General features: G+C 43.2%; 1 protein-coding gene across 10 annotated transcripts in view; it reads left to right on the top strand.

The window, feature by feature from the left end:
* The window catches only part of Atp2c1 (ATPase secretory pathway Ca2+ transporting 1), a 107,664-nt gene that overhangs the window by 19,360 nt on the left and 68,273 nt on the right, over positions 1 to 20,031 (top strand). Inside the window, exons 1-3 of one of the 10 annotated variants that reach the window (XM_087560251.1) lie at positions 5,381 to 5,584; positions 5,988 to 6,055; positions 6,912 to 6,923. The exons of 1 other annotated variant lie outside the window; for it this stretch is intronic. In XM_087560251.1, the coding sequence (XP_087416377.1) occupies positions 6,050 to 6,055; positions 6,912 to 6,923 (18 nt within the window). In that variant the 5' untranslated portion in view covers positions 5,381 to 5,584; positions 5,988 to 6,049. 10 annotated transcript variants of the gene reach the window in all.

Raw genomic sequence — 20,031 nt, 5'->3', positions numbered from 1 at the left:
TGGTGGCACATACCTTTAATTTGGGTCACACCTTCTGCTGGAGACCTACATCAGGACATTAGAAGAAAGAAGGTTCTTCTTCTGCTGCTTGCACTTACTTGCCAGCACATCTGTTAGAACCAACTTCTACAGAAGACCAGCTTACAAACAGCCTTGTGGACTGAGCAACTGCTAGGTTCTAGATGGGGACTTCCCATCCACAGCTGCCCATTGATGGGTTAGCTGGACTACAGACTCTAAGTCATCACAATAAATTCCCTTAATATAGAGAGATATTCCATAAGTTCTGTGACTCTAGAGAACCCTAATACACAATCTTTCAGATTATGCACTTATCCAAAAAAAATCTTATATATATGAGAATATATATCTATATATCTATATCTATCTCTCTATATATATATCTATATCTATCTATCTATCTATCTATCTATCTATCTATCTATCTATCTATGAATGAAAGTTAGATAGATAGGATGTTTTTTCCTTTTTGGGGCTAGGAACGGAGCTAGGGTTTGGTGCATGCTAGACTCTAGCCTGCCTACCAGTGAGCTACATCCCCAGCTCTCAGGATGGTCACTTTTAAAATGGATGCATTTACACGTCACAACAAGCCTTAAGGTTTACAGAACTTGGGAGACTCCGTGTGTATTTTACATGGAAATAATGAAGTCTTAAGCTGACTTTTGCGTGGCTACTCACATTCATCTTGCTTTTTTTTTCTTTATTCTTTAATCTTTTTTTTTTTAACAGTCCAGTCTTTATCCCCGTCCTGGTCTGCCCTCTGATTGTTCCTCATCCCATCCCTCTCCCCACCCCACTTCTCCAAGAGGATGTTCCTACCCCATCAAACCTGGGGCCTCAAGTCTTGGGTGCATCTTCTCTCACTGAAGCCAGACCAGGCTGTCCCTGCTGTATATGCGTCGGGGGCCTCGTATCAGCTGGTATATGCTGTTGGTTGGTGGCTCAGTGTCTGAGAGATCTCGAGGGGTTGGGGCAGATTAGATTAGTTGAGACTGCTGGTCTTCCCAGGGGGTCGCTCTCCTCAACTTCTTCCAGTTTTTCCCTAATTCAACCGCAGGGATCCAGCTTCTGTCCATTGGTTAGGTGTAAGTATCTGCATCTGACTCAGCTGCTTGTTGGGCCTCTTGGAGGACGCCATGCTAGACCCCTGTCTGTAAGCACACCATAGCATCAGTAATAGTGTCAGGCCTTAGAGCCTCCCCTTGAGATGGATCCCCATTTGGGCTGTCACTGGACCTCCTTTCCCTCAGGCTCTTCTCCATTTTTGTCCCCGTAGTTCTTTCATGCAGGGACAATTCTGGGTCAGAGTTTTTGACTGTGGGATAGCAACCCCATCCCTCCACTTGATGTCCCATCTTTCTACTGGAGGTGGACTCTACAAGTTCCCCCTCCCCACTGTAGAGCACTTCGTCCAAGGTTGCTCCCTTTGAGTCCTGAGGGTCTCTCGCCTCCTGTTTTTTTTTTTTTTTTTTTTTTTTTTTTTTTTTTTTTTTTCCTCCTCCATATTCTCAACTGTAACTCTTGGTTCACCTTCAACCCAGAAGACTGGCAGTATATATAGTGACAATTTCAAACAACACTCTAGGTTCAGAATCTGTAGGATGGGGAGTCATAGTCAGTGCAAATGTTAATAGTTAAGAGTCTACTTTATAGTTCTCCAGTGTTGTCCTCTCAGTCTCATCAAATAGGTCACATGCTTGGATGTATACAAGCTATTAAATGTGTACAAGCCGATGGAATTCTGTGGGAGATATTTTCAAAGTACTTAGGGTCCTGTGTGCAATTAAACTAACCAAACACTGGTAACTTGTATTCGATGCCTTCTATTTTTAAATCCTTGCTCTCAACTTTTTCTGTAGCACTGCAGAGACATGGACTTGAGCAGATGTATAGTGTTTCTGGCAGGCAGCTCTTGGACACTGATTTCCTATGACATTTTTGCAGTGACCCCATTTCCTCATACTTGACACTTCATATGCCCTCTATTGTATAAGAAACATTGGTGTATAGAGTAGGTTAACTTACAAAAAGTGTCGTGTCTTTCTTTTAGAAAAATGTTCAGTTTTTTAGTGTCTGGATAGCTGTCAGTAATATGCTTGTGTTGAAGGTATGAAAACTTACTGAATTCCATGCATGGTAACATGTGGCTATAATTCCATTACTGGGGAGGCAGAGATGGGAAGGCTCCCTGGGGCTTGCTGGCCAGTCAGTCTAGGCTAACTGGGTGCCCCAGGCCAATTGTAGGCTTGGCTCAAAGGAGGTATTCAAAGGATGGTACCCAAGGCTGGTTTCTACACACACACACACACACACACACACACACACACACACACACACACACGTGCATAAACATACTCAGTACTTTTTTTAGACCAACTATATGGGACTTCAGGGCACATAACTTTGCCTTCTGATTTTTCCTAGGAAATAGGTGAACTATTAGTTTTGATGCTTTAGTTCAGATGATGTTAAAGGTTTAAAAGAAGACAGTAACTGAGGGAAGATTTCAAAGTAGCTTTTCTATAGTCCTTTATCATCTGGATTTATAAAAATGGCAGCTGTCATACTTGCATGTCCTTTATTGGATCAAAAAATAGTTGGACTAGGCTAATTTGTAGCAAGTATTTGCTCTTTATATACTTTTAAATGTTCAAATTTTATTATAATATAAAAAAGCAAGGTAGCTCATATCCTCTTAGGATAAAGCACAGTATGAATAAAATTGGAGCATCATGACCGTTCTTCCCCACGCTTCCCCCAAGAAAAGCCTCACAGTTCTGCCTTTCTCGGTCCTTTGACCACTCTTCTTTCTCATCTCTTTACCCCCACCTACTTTCTTGGTGATGCTCAAGTTTGAAGTGCCCCTCCCCTGAGGAACACTCTCAGCTCCTGTAACCACATTTTGCATTCAATTTTGTGGGTTAAATATTCAACAAAAGAGGAGTAAAACCCAAATTTTAGGAGGCTGGTTTCTAAGGGAACTTTCTGGGGTTGACTGCAAGGAAACTTGGCTATATTGTAATTCATGGCCATTAGGCCCATTGTAGCTAGTCTTCTGCTCGTTTCTTCACGTATCAAGCTTCCACCATGGCAATGCTTCTTCTTTGTTTATTGTCTGTCTTCCTGTGCTTTTTCAATCCCTTCTAACAGTTTTCCATGGAGTGGAGTACTTCCACATGGTCATGCATTTTGCATTTTAGTTTCCTTCTTACACACTGAGGTGGGAATAGCTATATAACACTCACAGAAGGATCCAGCATGCTCTGAGGAGGAAATGAAAGAGGAGAGCATGCTGCTCTGGCTTTAATAGTATTAATTAAAGCTTTAATATGTAAATTGTATGCATATACATAACAAATTCTAACTCTCAATCGTAGGAAATAGAAGTTGATGTTACTGATGTTGGCTAGTGTGGGATAGTTAGTGATCTGGTACAGAATGGGAAACCCATCTCAAGCAACACACGTGTAGTTTCAGCTAATCAGTCCAATAACTAACAATACAGAGGCCCTAATTTTCTTTTCTTTTGCTGTCATAAGCCATCAGAAGCAGCAGGAAAGGGTTTACTTGGTTTATACTTTCTATCACTGAAGCAATCCAAAGCAGGGACCTGGAGGCAGAAACTGAAGCAGAGCCCAAGGAGGAACACTGCTTCCTGACTTGCTTCTCATGGTTCCCTTGGCTTCCCACTGTGTATAACCCAAGACCACCCATAGTTTCTGGGTACTCCCACATACCTCAATTACTTCCCCACAGACTTCCCTGAATGTAGGTCTATGTGATGGAGACATTTTGAGCTTCCATTTTACCAGCTGACACCAGCTGTGTTAAGTTGATAAAAAGAAACCCCAGCACAACCATAAAGTTGTTGAATTCTAAGTGTTTATACAATGTAATCTTCCTTATAAACTGTGTTTTAAATTATGCTTGTTGCAACATTAATATTCTGTAAGTAATAACTGTTACAAACCAACTTTAAAACTGAGCACCAGACAGCAATTTTATTATAGAAGCCACAGGCTTATGCCATGGGGCATATAAACATCATTAAGCATGCATACCGAAGTGGAGATGAATTATAGATTTCTACACTAGCGCGGCCTGGAAATTGTGGCCATCCTCCGCTTCTGTTTCCTTTGAGTGGCATGAACTACTATGTCTAGCAATAGCTCATTTTTCAAAATAGAAGGAGTGTGTACGTCAAGCCAGAAGCTATCCAGAAGTTTTGATTCCAAATGAGCTTAACAGGCACCCTGCATAGTAAGACAGACAACTTGGTCCATTATGTTGAACGTGTGTTGGAAGCATGTTATAGGAACCGATATAGAAGAGCAATTTTTTTTAATGGTTATTTGGTCACGGAGGAAAAATAGCTGTAGAGGCTTTTTCTTTGGAGCAGATGGCAAGGGAGGGGTCTTTGGAGGATGCTCCAGCACTGGCCACAGGTGCAGTCCTGCCCTCTAGTGGATATAGGTGAGAGTGGTTCAATGGCTACCTGCGCTTTAAGAATAGCAACTATTCATTAAAAATCATTTACTAGGGGCTTGTGTGAGGTGCTAAGTGAAAGGCTGACTTGGAAAATGATAGCGGCCAAAGTAATATTGGTTCTTCGGCTTCGATGGGAAGGCGACTGATTTCTAGATTCTATCCCAGCTATTCTGGTTGCATATACTCAATGAGAAAGGTCAGGGGTCCTTCCTCGAGCTGTCATTCTGAACCTTTCATAAACCTGGGGCTTCAGAGCACACTCCTGAGCAGGAAAGGATTTTGGAAACCGGCTCCATGATGACTAGTCCTCGCAAGACCAGAGACGCAGCCAGAGCTCGTGTTTACAAGTGAGGGTACGGCGTGGAGGAGGCCGCTGACAGGAACACCAGCTTCTCTCTGCGTCGTCCGAGGAGATTGTGACGGCTGTGAGTTGGGAGAGACTTCCAGAGCTGTGCAGAGAGCGCCCAGGCGACTCTGTGACACGGCTATGGCTGTGCCTGTCTCGGTCTCGTTCCCCCGGCCTCCTGGAGAGAATGTGTGGCTGGAGACAGGGACGGGTGTGCTTCCGCCCCTTGGGCCGGCGGGTGTGTGGAAAGTGGGCAGGCGCTATCCTGAGAGCCCAAGGGTTAGCCTTGGGCCCCGCGCGCTCTCCTACAAACCCTCTGCATCCCCAGACAACGTCCATTAGGGCCCGCAGGCTCGCTTCACTGCACTTCCGCTCACCCTCGCAGAGAGCCGGAGTGCGCCTGCGCGCGCGCCTCTCCCGGCGGAAGTGGTAGCGACAAAGCTCGGTGGGCGGCGGGCGGTGTAGTGCAGGGAGCGCCGGGCGGCGGGCGGCAGGGAGGGGCGGAGCGCAGGAGGTGGAGGCGGGAGCAGAGCTGCTCGGCCGTGCGCGGAGACGCGCGGAGCCGGCGGGCCAAGCTTGACGGGCCCCTCGCCGCTCCTCCTCTCCCCTCCCTGCCACCATCCTGCTCGTTCTCCTCCGGACGCGGCTGGGCTCCGTGTGGCGCCACCGTGCCGCCAGCAGCGCCCGTTCGCCCGAGGCGCGTGGGGCGCCCCCGCAGCCCCGCGAGTGAGTCCTCGCAGCTTGGAGGGAGGGAGGACGTCTTGGGGTGCCAGGGAGGATTCCGGGTATTTACTCCTGCCCCTATTTCCAGAAACTTCCAGGTCCGGAGGGAAGGGGGCGTCCGGGGAACGTCTCTTGCCCGTAGGGCGCCTCTAGGGCGCCGCCCGGCTGGTGTGTGTCGCTGGCGCTGCAGGCGGCGCAGGGGGTGGGCTAGGGTGGTGGCGGCGGCTGGGCGGGGGTCGCCCTGCTCCTCTCCCCTCTCAGCTCCGCTTCTCCTGGTTTCTCTTGCAGATGCTGCTGCTAGGGGTGGTGGGAGCAGCCGTGGGACGCGTGGCCGGGAGCGGGGGTGACAGCCTGGGATTCCAGGGTCTTCTCTTCCTTGTCCTCCTCCTCTCCTCTCTATTCCCAGTGTGGCCGTGGCTGACACTAAAGACTTTGTAGCCATCAACCAGAGTGCAGTTTCGATGGAAAATGAAGGTAAAGGCCCCTGGCAGATGGGCTTGTAATACAAGAGTTGAGGGTGTGGTGGTTTGCTTTTTAAGTTGTCCTTTCCCACCTTTTTATTTTCCTGATTTTATGTAATTGATTTTTCTCCCCCTTTGCATGTGAAATGTCAGAGGATTTGCTTCCCTAAGGGCATGTAGCTTTTATTTTGGTAACATGGGCATTGCGGGGATTAAGGTTCTGCGGGTGACAGCTTGATTCTGCTTTCCTGGGAAATGGTTATTTTCTTTAGCTTAGGGAATGGAACGGAAGTTTTCATTTGAGATAGCATCTGAGCACATCCTTATAGCTCTTTGAAAGGAATCCGTGGGTGCGAAGTGGAAAGGGGCAGAGAAGGCAGTGGGTCAGATCTCTGTATATTTGCGTAGCAAGCTTTGTTAGGGCGTGTGACTGAATCATAAAAAGATTTCTAAAATAAATTCCAGCTTTGACAAAAAGCGTTTTTGAACTCAGATTAAGGGGGAAAAAAAAAACAAACCCAAAATCAAAACACCCTAACCCTTTAGTTTAATGAAATTTTCAGAGAGTTTCCTGTCTTAAAGTCCCGCCCTATTTCAAAACATCTTTGGGAGGTTGACAGTGGAACCTGTTTGTCCCTATTACACATCGTGTTTGGACGCATTTGTCTGTCACATTACTGGATCGCTTTGGCCTCATTCAAATAATGCTTCTCATTTATAGCACTTAGGTTTTAAAAAGTATTGACTAACTGAGTAAATGATTTTTCTTCCCTCTTGAACTAACCATGTTTATTGTTTATGCTGACTTTCTGGCTTGTGTATAATTATCTTTCTTTTTTCCCCACCTCCCTTTTTGACTGGACTGCAAGATGCTAGAAAAGGTACTTGACAAATCATTTCTTCCTCCCTTCCCTTGTTTGCTTTTAAAATCTGTATCTGGTACACAGGAGCTGCAGTGTAAGTTGAATGCTTTTCCCATTGTTGAGAATGTAAGCTTGATTGGCTAAGTAGGACTTTAAATCTTAAAATAGGTGTTTCTTGTGGATGTCGTAATCTGTTGTGCGATTGGAGAACCATGGCATATGTAGGAAATATGGTGAGAGGCATGGTTAACTTGGCCCGTTTCATTCTAGAGGGATAGTTGGTGGAATGCGTTTTCTGACACACTGAAGTGTGTAACTGCAGAGGAGTTTATGCTAATTGGATCTTGAGGAAAGCAGTTGTGTTTTTTTTCTGATGGTATGAAAAATTATCCTCTTGTCTTTTATAGATTTCAGAAAGTCAGATTTTTTTTATAAGACAATATTAAGCCCATTCATATAGCGGTTTCTATTTAGAAATCTCTGTAAGTAAATCTCAGAGTTACTGTACATATCCGAGCTATTTTCAGAGTATTACCAGATTTAGCAGAGTAGCCTGAAGTAGGTGGATACTTGGCTGTTGGTTTCCTTTCTCGGTGTCTTAGGAATCAGAGTGCGAGTAATGGAGCTAGCGCTTGTCAGCTGAGATAGGGGCGGCGGTTGTTAGGAGTGTGTCTGTATTTTATGGCCACACAAGAATGAGGTGGCCTCAGTAAGAGTATAAACCTCAGAAAAACTTGAGGGGTTTCTGCTCCATTATTTTTGACCATCAAGAGACTTTATTTGGGGGTTGGGGATTTAGCTCAGTGGTAGAGCGCTTGCCTAGGAAGTGCAAGGCCCTGGGTTCAGTCCCCAGCTCCGAAAAAAAAGAACCAAAAAAAAAAAAAAAAAAAAAAAGAACCAAAGAGACTTTATTTGTTAATCTTGTACTATATTAGCATGTTTTTTTTTAACTGTTTAAATATTTTTTTATAATAGCTTGGAAATAGCCTGGAATCTTCAAAAACAATTGACTTTCTTTCATTTCTTTTTATTTTACAGTTTATTCCCTCTTCTGACCTGATTATTAACAGGTTAGAAAGTGTAGAGCCAAAATATTAGAATCTTGCCCTAATACAAATCTGTGTGGCTTTTAGGCAAAAAATGTTACCATTGCTGAATCTTACCTGAGGATTGGAATAGAAAAGGTGTAGCTCACCAAGTTGCCATGCTGAGTTAGAGACGCTGCAGACTTTGTTCTGGGAGCAGGAGTGATGCTGGGGCTCAAGAGCATGCCCTGTGCAGTTGGTCAGCTGCTGCGTGCTGCACCTCCTCACCGTCTGCCCTGGTCCACACTGTGAGGTTTTCTGTGCTCTTTTCTTCATGAATAAAAGCAAGGGTAAAGGGAGCTGCCCTACGAGGTTGTCATAAGCTCTCACAACAGCATCCGGCACACAGTAACTACTCAATAAATGTTAATAGCCCAGTGCACCGTTTGATGCACACTATTATGTGACCCAGAATGAAAACAATGGCAGTTCATTGTTGGAGCAGGGAACAGTGGTGGCCAAATGCTCAGAATGGAGTTGTTACTAGTTCAGTATGGGGTGAGCTTAAGGAATTTCCCATAGAGTTAGTGCTTTAAATCAAGGTTAGAGTTCCACCAAGCCATATTAGGAGAGAGGTGATTTCCCTAGTCCCCCAAGTCTGACCTGTGCTTCTGAGCATGGGTACTGCCATCTTGGGTTGGTATAGTAAGTGAAGCCAGAGCAATGGTTGACACAGCTTTAATAAGTGATGAAGCCATGGTACTGTTGTCCAGAGAAGAGTTTTCTAGTAGGTGGCAGATGAGTTCCGTGGTTAGGTGTGAACTGTATAGGACTGTCTGATAGCAGCTCTCTGGAGCGTCTGTATGGAAAGTTCTTAGCAGTCGTGCTTAGAGCGCTTATATCCTGGCGGAAATGGCTTTATCTATTGACTTCAAACTTCAGCTGCAGAATAGTTACTATGGCATTAGATTTCGATTCTCCTAGACTGTTTTCCTCCAGGGCCCACTTAAACATTTTCAGGGGAGCTTGACTCGTTTTTTAGCTATGGTTGTCTGGATACTTTGTATCTACTTCCTACCAGTCAGTAGGAACATTTGAAGTCTTAATTCATTCCCAGGAATTTTTTAGTCCTAGACACCCAATTTGGGATTTTTGTCTAAATCCCTTGGAAGGTCTTATAAAATACTTATTACAAGTCTAAACTAACAAGATATCTACCACTTAGTAATCTGAGATATACGTATATACAGGTTTTTTGTTTTTATTTTTCAAGAGTTGTGGATAGTTTAAAAGATGGCTTATTAGAAAAGACATTTGTAGCTGGAGGGTTTTACAGATAATTTTTTCTCTTCCTGTTAACTGTCTTTGCATCACATCTGGCCTTTTCTAAGGGGTTTTTCTAAGAGTTTAATTTTTTTTTTTTAAAGATTTATTTATTGAGCCACCATGAGGTTGCTGGGAATTGAACTCAGGACCTCTGGGAGAGCAGTCAGTGCTCTTAACTGCTGAGCCATCTCTCCAGCCCTCATCATTTTTAAAAAATAGTGTTTGATTGTCTTATTCTTGACTAGAAATGTAATAATCTTCAGGATGTCAGGAAATGCTACATCCAGCTAGAAAACCACACCCTATCTTTTTTGATGGCATTTGTATTCATACTTTTTAAAGTAGTTTGTCACTCAGTTTCAAATGGTTTGAAGGTTAGTTGTTTTGGACTGGCTCAAGAAAGTAGTGTGTTAGGACAGCTGCAGGGACTCCGGTATGGAAAGAGCAGAGGGGAAGAAAACACGAGTTTTATTCCAAGTTATAAAAGTGTCTTAATTCTCTGTGTGTGGGAAATGTAGTTTATTTTATTTGCACTATTGTCTTTAAGATAGTATTAATTGGTACATGAAAAAGGCCGGAAACTAAAAGAGTATCTAAGAACATTTTTTAAACAGCAGAGAATATTTTAAGAGTTTGTAAACAATAGAGTCAATATACTTTAGAATTTTTTTTTACATTGTGTGTGTGTATGTGTGTGTGTGTGTGTGTGTGTGTGTGTGTGTACATGTGTGCATATGGATGTACATGAGTGTAGAGGGCAGAAGTTACTTTCTGCTGTCAGCCTAGATATCCTTATTTTTTGAGGCAGGGTCTCTTACTGAACCTAGCGACACAGATTTAACCAGGCTAGTTGGCCAGTGAGCTGCAGGGATCCACCTGTCTCCATTTTCTCGTCCCCAGCGGGGCTGCCGCCGTGTCTGTCACTGTACCAGATTTTATCTGGTTGCCGGGATCTAACCTCAGGGTCTGATGCTTAGGAAATAGGTACTTATGAACTCAAACATCTCCTGAGCTCTAGCTGTCTTAATATTCTTATCAATTAATGTCAACAGAATCTAGTTTTGTTAATTGAAACATGAAACAAAATGGTTGTCTGGGGAACACACTCAGAGGCCCAAAGCTGGTCCTCTTTGGAGATTTTACTGAACCAGAATGTGTTTTACAAGTTGAATTTTTTTAACGTGGCAAGTATACCGTATCTTGGTAGTAAAGTAAGTTGGGGTGAATTTGAAATTTACCTTTGTTACAGGTAAAAAGATAGCTTCTTTTCTGGGGAGGTTGGATCCCAGTACTTGGGAGGAAGAAGTGGTTGGATCTCTATGAGGTCTGGGCCGGCATAGTCTATACAACAAGTACTAGGACAGCCAGACAGCCAAGGCTATACAGAGACACCTTGTCTGTGGTGGTGGTGGATAACTTACCATTAGAGCTCCAGAGAGGCTTGAGTTTACTTTGCTAAAAGATAACGACTTAAAGGCATCTGCTATGACAAAGCTCTTCCTGCCGTTCCTGAGGTCAAGGGGTAAAGGGAAATAAGGTTGGCTAGTGCGCTCTCAGGCTAGCGCTCTCTCAGGCTAGCGCACTCTCAGGCTAGTGAGCTCTCAGGCTAGTGCCGTAATTTCACACAAGACAAATGTTCTCTAACAGTTCAGGTTCTGTTGATAACGTTTCTTCATGACTTTTAATGAGCAGAGTTTATGTTCACTTATTAATTTATGTGTATTTGTCGCTGTGTCCATTGTCCTCTGACTTTAAGTGGCTGCTGCAAGCGTTGCTTTAAGTCTTAGATAAGCAGATTATTCAGATTGTGTTGGCTTAGCTTCCCTTGGATCAAACTTGTGATGCATTTAGAAGAAGTTTGAAATGTGAAAAGGTTAGAGATTTGGCGACGATTAAACGGGTCAGGAACCTTATTTCAGAGCGGCTGTAACTGGCCCTTAATTTGTTTTTGCTTGCTTTCTTTTTCTGCTCTAGGTATCAGAATTGAGGAGCTGGACTTATGTAATATACCTGTTAATTATAATTGCTTAAGTGAAGCCTTTGGTTTTGACGTGTGGGCATTTTGTAAGCGTGCTGACCTAAAGCCGTGTGTCCCTGCCTCCAGCATCCATGCAGTAATCTACCATGACATTCTAAGAAAGGCTTGGCAGAATCCTTGTTAAACACTATTTTATTTACTCCCGTAGAAGTAGACTGCAGCAGATGTTAGCTGAGGGGCTGTTTGTTCAGCCCTTCACAGAGAAACAGGACAGCTGAAGTGGAACACTGTGGTTCTGAACATTGTCTGTGCTGTCTTCAACAGCTCATTGCCTATGGCCTTGGGCAAGACCCTGGGTCAGGTCCCCAGCAGCATGCAATCAGGAAGGAGAAGGCTTTCTTAAGGGACATTGCAGGAATGTTTTAGGGCAGAGATAATAACATCAAAGGTGTTCTGTATTTCCTCTCATCCTGTGACCTCTCTCTTGTAGCCCCACAAAACTCAGTCTTTGATATTGTCATTTCATTTATACATGTCCTTCCCTTTTTGTGTACAGTGGTTCTAGTAGGCATTGCTTGGCCGCTGTAGTGTTTCTATAGCAGAGTGCTTGCTCTTCCTCTGAGTTTCCTTCTGTGTTGGTGGGTGTAGACACATTTGGCCCAGGCCTTTGGGAGTACGAACTTCCTTATTCTGTGAAATGTCATTGCTACATTTCTTCCCGAGGAGGCAAAAGCCTTTCATGTCTTGAGTGCCAGAAATAGCACATGGTGTACTTTGTAAAGGCATGTATCTCTTCTATGTTTTTCTCTTAATGCATGTGAAGGCTGCTATTATCCAGAGTGGATATGTGGCTTGTGAATCTAGAACCCATGATCCTGGGTAAACTCCAGTGTCCTTTCTACCTCAGAAGACGATGTAACCGTTGCTGTTTGTGTGTTTGTTTCTGGTTTTTGCTTTTAAATGAGTCTCACAGGACTGTGTGTGGAGAGAGGTTTTAAATCGAACAGCAATTCTGTTAGAAGAGTTGTTAGAAGCCTCAAAGTAAATTCTTGTGGGTAGAGACTCTCAGGTCATCTCTTACTCAGTTTGAGCAGGGTCTGGCACCTATGCATTGTTGATTGAATAAAACGTTGACTTTCACTCCATTTCTCTCATCTGGGGTAATTTCACACTCCAGAGAACATGTGGCTGTGTCTGGAGACATTACTAGTTGTTACTGCTGCATGGTGCTGGTGGCATCTAGTTGGTAGACACCAAGGATGCCGATAAAACATTGTTCTGTCAGCGCTCCCCTCATCCCTCTACCCTTAAGGTATTGGTTAACCCCAAATGACAGCACCTGTTGAGAAACACTTTTCTAACCAAAGGCAAGAAAATTACTTCTGAGCCTTAGTTTGCTCCTTTGTAAAGGGGTGGTAACTACACTTAGGTTTGTCAGGGTTAAATAGGGTCATGTGTGTCAGGTACCCCACAGCCAAAACCTGCAAAGCAAATGCAGATTTTCTTTAACTTAGTTGAAGGAAAGAGTTAGGGAATTTTGGTCACTGATGTCTTAGTTTAGGATTCAAAGGCTTTTAAGTATTTGTTCAGACTCTAAGTTGGATGTAAAGGGAGTCTGTGGCAGTTTTTTGTTTTTTTTTTTTATTAAGTATGCTGCTTCTTTGGCTTGGGATTTTAGTATTTTATAACTTAGTAGTAGACAAAAATATTGAAAGCTATATTAAGTGTTTTAGCTTCTGCTGGTAAACTACTTTTAAGGCCTTAGCTCCCCATCGCACCTGTAAGCACACACACTGACAAGCAAGCGCTAGGGTGTTACAGCAGTGACTAGGATTTTGGAAGGTTTAGTGGGCAGTAGCCTGCAAAGTTAGGATCACCAGTTAATCGCTTCATGAAGTGACTATTGTACAAAACACCTGCTAGGAAATATGATGGGCTCTAACATCCACTACTGCAGTTGATGAGAGAGTGGCAGCAAAGGCTTCAAGTGCTTACTGAGGGGTAGTAAAAAGTAACAGGTCTGAAAAAGGTCTAGGTAGCTTGACATGTTCCCCCAACAGATGTCCTCAGTAACTTGTATGAAGTGATATTAATGAAATCTGCCCATCTTGCAACTTGACTAAAACCAATGCCGGTTTCTTTCCATAGAATAATATAATTTAAGTGTGATCATTTATCTGATGGATGTAAATCTAATTGTTAAAGAAACTTTTTTTTAAATTGGCTTAAACTTTTTTTGTTGTGTTGATGTTAGATTTAAATATAAGGTACTGTTGTTGTAAAAATAAATTAGGACTGCCTTTTGCCCCCACTAGGTCCATTCCTGCAGGAGCCCTGGTATCTGGTAGACATCTTGCCAGAAGCACACATCCGTGGTGGCTCAGTGTCTCCAGCCACCGCATACTTTCTTACACTTAAATCGCTACAAGAAAGGACACACAACACAGTAACCTCTGATTCAATTGATAAGATATAACTGCCCACCTAAACATACAAAGGCCTGTACACATCCATCCCTCAAGAACATTCATAACATCCTGTAAGTACAGAGTAGAATCTTAATGTCAGCTTCCTTGTTTTCTCCGCTTCAACTTCTCTCCGTCCCTCCTGTCTCTTCCTCCTTTCCATTCCAGTCTCCTCCCCTTCCCTCAAACTTTTCTCCCGCCCATCCTTCCTTCTCGTCCACTGACAGGCCTCATTCTATTTTGTGCCTGCCTCACCTGTAACATCATCCCACAAGGTAAAATACTAGTTCCCAGAGTCCCCAGGTGTCTGCCTCCTGGATTCCCCTATGGCTTGCACTATACATACACATGTTGTAATTAACAAGCCCAGGAAATCCACAATTATAAAATGCTCTTTTCTAGCCCACCAAGAATCTGTCTTCCCTTCTAGGTGTCATTGTCCTTGTGTTCTGATGTCTGTCATGTTTTCTAGGCTTCCTCATTGCATGTGAGCTGGACACTTGAAGAGTGATGGTCAGCTTTTCTTTTTAATTGTGCCTTGATTTAGTTCATTAGGTGATTGATTACTCATGATTGTATGTCTTCTGACTGGTAAAATTATGGTGATCACTTGATTAAGGTACTGTCTGCCAGGTTTCCCACTTAAAGTCAGTTTCCCCTTTGCAGTTACTAATCCAAATTATTTTACCTTTGTGATAGAATAGTTAATAATCTCTTTGTCCTGAGCACTTCCTGTAGTGGGGAAGCACTGTACCTTGGACGTCCTGTCTGGTGTGCTTCACCTTCATTTCCTTCTGTGATGTTTGCTCAGTGACTTGCACTTTGCTCATTCCTGTGGTTCTTTCCTTAAAGATTCATGTATGTCTGTATTTTACGTATATGGACACTGTCTTCATGGCTATCTCACAGCAGGAGAGGGCCTTGGATCCCATGGATTGCAACTGTCAGCCACCACATGGGTTCTGAGATTTAAAACTCAGGGCCTCTGCACAAGCATCTCTCTCTCTCTCTCGAGAGCCGTCCCTGTGGTGGGGAATGTACTGTTCTGTGTTCCTGTTTATTATGTGGATTTTGAATATTTACTTTATGAATTAATGTAGAATATAGTTTTGTTGAACAAATTATTCCTGTGTCCATTCTATAATGCATTCTTATTTGATAGTACTAATATACTTTCTGGTGGTACATGATGTTTGGTGCATCCTGGTTGTTGTGTTATTTATTTGAACCAACTGTAGAATCATACCATTTTCCTAAGGGAGCTGGGGGTATGTAGAGAACAGTACCTAGAAACCAACATGTGGGTGGTGCGTGAGCCATGCATAGGAACATGCACATCTACTTGTTTTTATTTCCTTGACTGTCACTTGTATTATACATGAATTCTATAAGTGGACACTGATGATTGTTTCAACTTTTGGAACCATAGGTTTTATTCTAGTCTAATACATGTTCAAGTCTCTTTCCTACTATGTTCTTTGCTGCTCGGTCCTGGTCCTGGAACCCTGAATAAGGGCCGTGAAGGAATGCGGACAGGGCAGATACAGAGATACATGTACAGAAAAGCCGGGGTCGGGAGGACTCTGTGTGCTCTTCTGCAGCCACAGTGTTAATTATGTGCAGCATTAAGAGGCTGTGGTGTGGTGGGTTAGCTAGCGTCTGCAGGGAAGCAGTCTGAGGATATAAACTGGGAGGAGAGAGCAGTGCTTGCTGGAGTTTGCATATACTGCAAACCTTTGCACTTGAACCAAAGGAAGGCTTTGCTATACATACGTCTGAGCCTGATGCGGGATATGTGTGATTGGGTGTCTGTCAATTTCCCGTGGGTCTGAGGCATCTGGATTTGGCTGGTCCTGTATCCACAACACAGGCTTCCTCTGCTCCCCACACCTTCCTTATGTCTGTCCTCACAATTCTCATCCACAGTAATTGACTTGTTCATAACCATTCCCTCATAAGAAATACATTAAACATGTTATTAGTGTGTATGAGTGGTGCAAATGTTTGGTTGTGTATGACGTGTTACGCATGTGGAAGTTCGATGACAGATGTGTGGGGTTTATTCTCTGCCTACCTTTTTGTGGGTTCTGGCAATGCAACTCAGGTTGCCAGGCTTGTGTGGCAAGTGTCTTTATCTGTTGAGCTATCTCTCTGGTTCAGGAAATGAAGTTTAAAGTAGAACACACTATTTTTTTATTAGCTTTACTGTACGTAGGCAGATTCTCCTTTCCAGAGAGCCTTGGCTTGGTCTCATCCCTGCCTACTTGGGTTTTCATGTGCAGTGTAGGTTAAGTTCAGCTTCTTACCATTGTACTGTATTCCAGCCCCTCCCACATCCTGTTTGATTTACATCTATTTGACGTGAGTAGTGAGCACATCTCTTTTCTGTTTATTTGGAGAAGGACATCTCTCCTCCATTTGCTGTAGAGTTGCTCAGGAGAGGACTGAATTAGCTTGCAGTTGGGCAGAGCTGCATTGCTGTGCCTGACTGGAATTGGAGTGCAAGGAGCTGTGGGGTGGCTGTCGTCCCCCTGGGCTGGCTGGCTGGCTTGGTTCCCTAGTTACACCTCTCAGCCCTCTGTCTCCCTTCCACACTGGGGAATTCTTGCCAGCTAGAGTTCCATGACTGTCAGTGTTGGATGTTGTTTCCCAGATGAATCTTCTTTGCTCTGGATGCCTTGCTTTTGACCTAGAGTCACCCAGCTAAATGCTTATTCTCTGTTGCTGAGGTAAATAGCATTTGTTTTGTAAACCTTTACTCTAAAAGCTGTATAATCCAGCGTGCCCTACAGTCAGTTTTGGGATGAAGTGTAACTGCGTCGGCACACTCAGCGCCATGAGTAGTCTGAGTGCAGAGCTTTGCACTACCACCCCAAAGAAGTCTCACCCTGTCAGCATTCACTTCCTAGTCTCCTTCCCCAGCTCCTGGCAACACTAACGTCCTTTCTGTGTTTGGACTTTCCTATCTGGGCACTTTCTCTAACTGTAACTGAGCAATATGAGAGTCTGTGGTTTGGCGTCTTGCAGTTTCTTCATGCTTTGGTCTGTCCGTACCTTATTCCTATTCATGGCTGAACAATATTCTAAGGTATGGCTGTATCGTATTTACTGAGTGACCGTTGATGGACATTGCGCTGTTTCTACTGTTGGGGAGTTGTAAGTAATACTGCTGTGAGTGTTCATATATAGATTTTTGCACGAGTGTATGCTTTTTATTCTTTGTGTGTGTGTGTATGTGTGTGTGTATATATCTATCTATCTATCTATATATATCTATATATATCTATACATATATCTATATCTATATATGCCGTGCTGAGCCATATGGTGAACCCGTGGTTAACTGAGAAACTGCAGCTATGTGATCAGTACAGGTGTCAAAATAATTCTGACGTCCTCTCCTACACTTTACTCTTCTGTTTTTAAATTGCCACCCCAGGGCTATGAAATGGTTGTACGTTCTATGTTTGGTGTGCATTTCCCCAGTGACTAATGCTGCACAGCATGCTTTCACGTGCTCTGACCACTTGTGTATCTGTGCAGATGTTCAGGTCTCTAACCACTTCATGATTTGTTATTTGCTTTTTATTTTTTAGCTAAGAGTTGATAAATAGAAAATCGACCTATCTATTCATACGTCCGTCCGTCCATCCATCCATCCATCCATGTAATCTATCTATCTATCTTCTAGATATTGGATAGAAATATATGCTTTACTGATACTTAGGTAAGAGTCAGTTCACAGTTATTTATTAGACTCTTATCAGAGATAGGGTTTCAAGTATTTCCCCCATTCTTTGGTTTTTCATTTTTATTTCTTGATGTTATAGTTTATCTTCCATTTATTATAAGCTTTAAAATTGTGATTATGGTCTTGTTTGCTTTGATTGTAAACCATGACGATTAAACATGGTACAGATTTGTGTTTTATTCTAGGCGTTTAGTTTAGCTTTTGCACTTGATCAATTTTGAGATAAAAGTTCAGGTGTATTGTCCTGCAGGGAGTGCTACCCCCCAGTGCCCTACCCCCCCAGTGCCCTACCCCCCCAGTGCCCTACCCCCCCAGTGCCCTACCCCCCAGTGCCCTCCATTTAGGAGACCTCATCGCTGAGTTGTCTTTGTGCCCTTGGTTTTCCGTAAGTGAACTTTCTCTCCTGGCCTGCCCTTGGCTCCGTCCCATTGTCTGTGCTGATGCCAGCATCACACTGTATGACTGTGTAGTGTGGCTACTGTAGTGTGACTACTGTAGTGTGACTACTGTAGTGTGACTACTGTAGTGTGACTACTGTATGGCTTTGTAGTAATTCTGAAACTGAACTATGTGGCCCGCTTTTCTCAGACTGTTTTGCTTTTCTGTGTGGGTTTTGAAATCGGTTGTTTGTTTTTGTGAAAGAAGTACTTGGGAGCTTTTCTAGGAATCACAGTGAATTGTTCTTTATTGGGGAGTCGGTATTTTTTTTTTTTTTTTTTTTTTTCTCCGGAGCTGGGGACCGAACCCAGGGCCTTGCACCTGCTAGGGAAGCGCTCTACCACTGAGCTAAATCCCCAACCCCGGGAGTCGGTGTTCTTACATAGGTTAAATATGGCTTTAAAAGAAGGATTCTGTTTATTCTTGTTTTATTTATATGTGTGAATGCCTACGTTGGTATCTGTGTACTGCACACACGCCTGGTTTCCTAGGAGGCCAGAAGAGGGCGTCAGATTCCCTTGAGGTGGAGTTAGAGACAGTTGTGATCCTCCCGATGTAAGTGTTGAGAACCAATCTGTGGTCCTCTGCAAGAGCAGCAAGTGTTCTAAACTGTTGAGCCATTTCTCTAGCCCCACAAATAAGGAAGGGGCCTTTGGGGTATTTCCCTTGGGATATGACCTTATTCTAGGTAACTGTATAAAGAGGCTGTGGAAGCTTTAATTCATCCTGTTTGATTTCTCTTCTCTTTACTTGCTTCCACAAAGACTAACTTAAAGAAAAGGTGAATTATTCAGTCAGGGTTATATGGCTAGATGACCTTAGGGAGGAAATGGGAAGTTGGAGTGGGAAATACTTAATAAAAAAGCATGGTATGAAATCTCAAAAATCAATTATATACAGACTTGAAATAGTGATAGAGAGTACTTTCCTCAGAAGACTTTTTAAAATCTGCAATGTATAGTAACTTGTAGAGAAAAAGACAAAAGGCACAAGGCTATACTTCACAGAAAGAGATTGTGGGAGACCACAAGAAGAATGCAAAGGTTTCCAGTGCCAGCGGTGAAGAAGTAAACTCTGCAGAGCCAGGACCAGCCCTGGCCAGATGACAAGCAGAGCACAAGCTCCTGAACACGGCGAGAGAGTCCTGACAGTTCTTTGGAGCTCTGTCGCAGTAACTACCAGAATAATAAATACACCAATATTGTCTCTTCTGAGTACAGCTCATACTTACAGTGGAGCCTGTCCTGGGAGGTCTGCTGCAGCAGATGCGTGACAGCGTCCAGGATGGATTGTGTTGTTTGGTTCTATTTGTAATAATGATAAAAAGGAAGCGGAAAGTTTTTGAGCATGTCTGCACAGAAGGTAGTGGCACTGTGGCTTGACAGCTTACCTCTGGGCATACGAGGGTTGGGTTGTAAACCACCACATTTACCTCAAACATTTTCTTAGGACTTGGCTTCCCCTCTCACTTTTTTAATGAGCAAGTTTTTATTTTATTTTATTTTTTTTATAAAAAACATCATTAAAATATTATATTATACTTAGGAATAAGAATTTTTTTTCTGTGTACAATCCCTGCTTGTCTCCAGAGATAAATGAATTTTTGTTGTTGTTTATTTGTTCTACTGCAGTGGATTAGAATGGACATTTTAATTACAATTCTTTGGTAGCATTTAGAACCTTTAATTTCATTCTTAAGTATTGTAAGCACAGGAGAAACTTATGATTTACTGGCTGTGATTATGCTAGGGTTCTGTTTCTGTGGTGCTGGGGCGCCAGGCCAGAGCCTTGGGAATGCTGAACAAGTGCTCTCTCCTCTCACTGAGCACTAGCTGTCCTCTCACTGCCGGATGTAGTTCCACTATGAAGAACATTTAAGAGCCAGCCTGAATGTGCGCCCCATAGAGCCATGCTTTGGAAGTTAGAACTCAGTTCCTAGCATCTCCTCAGAGAGCCTACCCACTCAGTGCTGGAAACTTTTGTGTGCACTTTACCATGGGTTCACAGTGGCAGTGAAATCCCCTGCACTTGATAGAATAGTCAGGATCACAAGAGGGCCAACTTCCTATCCCATATGAAATGTTTCTAGTGCTCTTTTAAGATGATTGTGTCAACTGTTGGAGTTGGTTGTATTCATTTTGCT

The sequence above is a fragment of the Rattus norvegicus genome, chromosome 8 (genome assembly GCF_021556685.1).
Source record: "Rattus norvegicus strain SHRSP/BbbUtx chromosome 8, alternate assembly SHRSP_T2T, whole genome shotgun sequence".
NCBI classification, from domain to species: Eukaryota; Metazoa; Chordata; class Mammalia; order Rodentia; family Muridae; genus Rattus; species Rattus norvegicus.
Note: the sequence above shows the minus strand (reverse complement) of the source record. Positions and strands in the feature narration are given on the sequence as shown.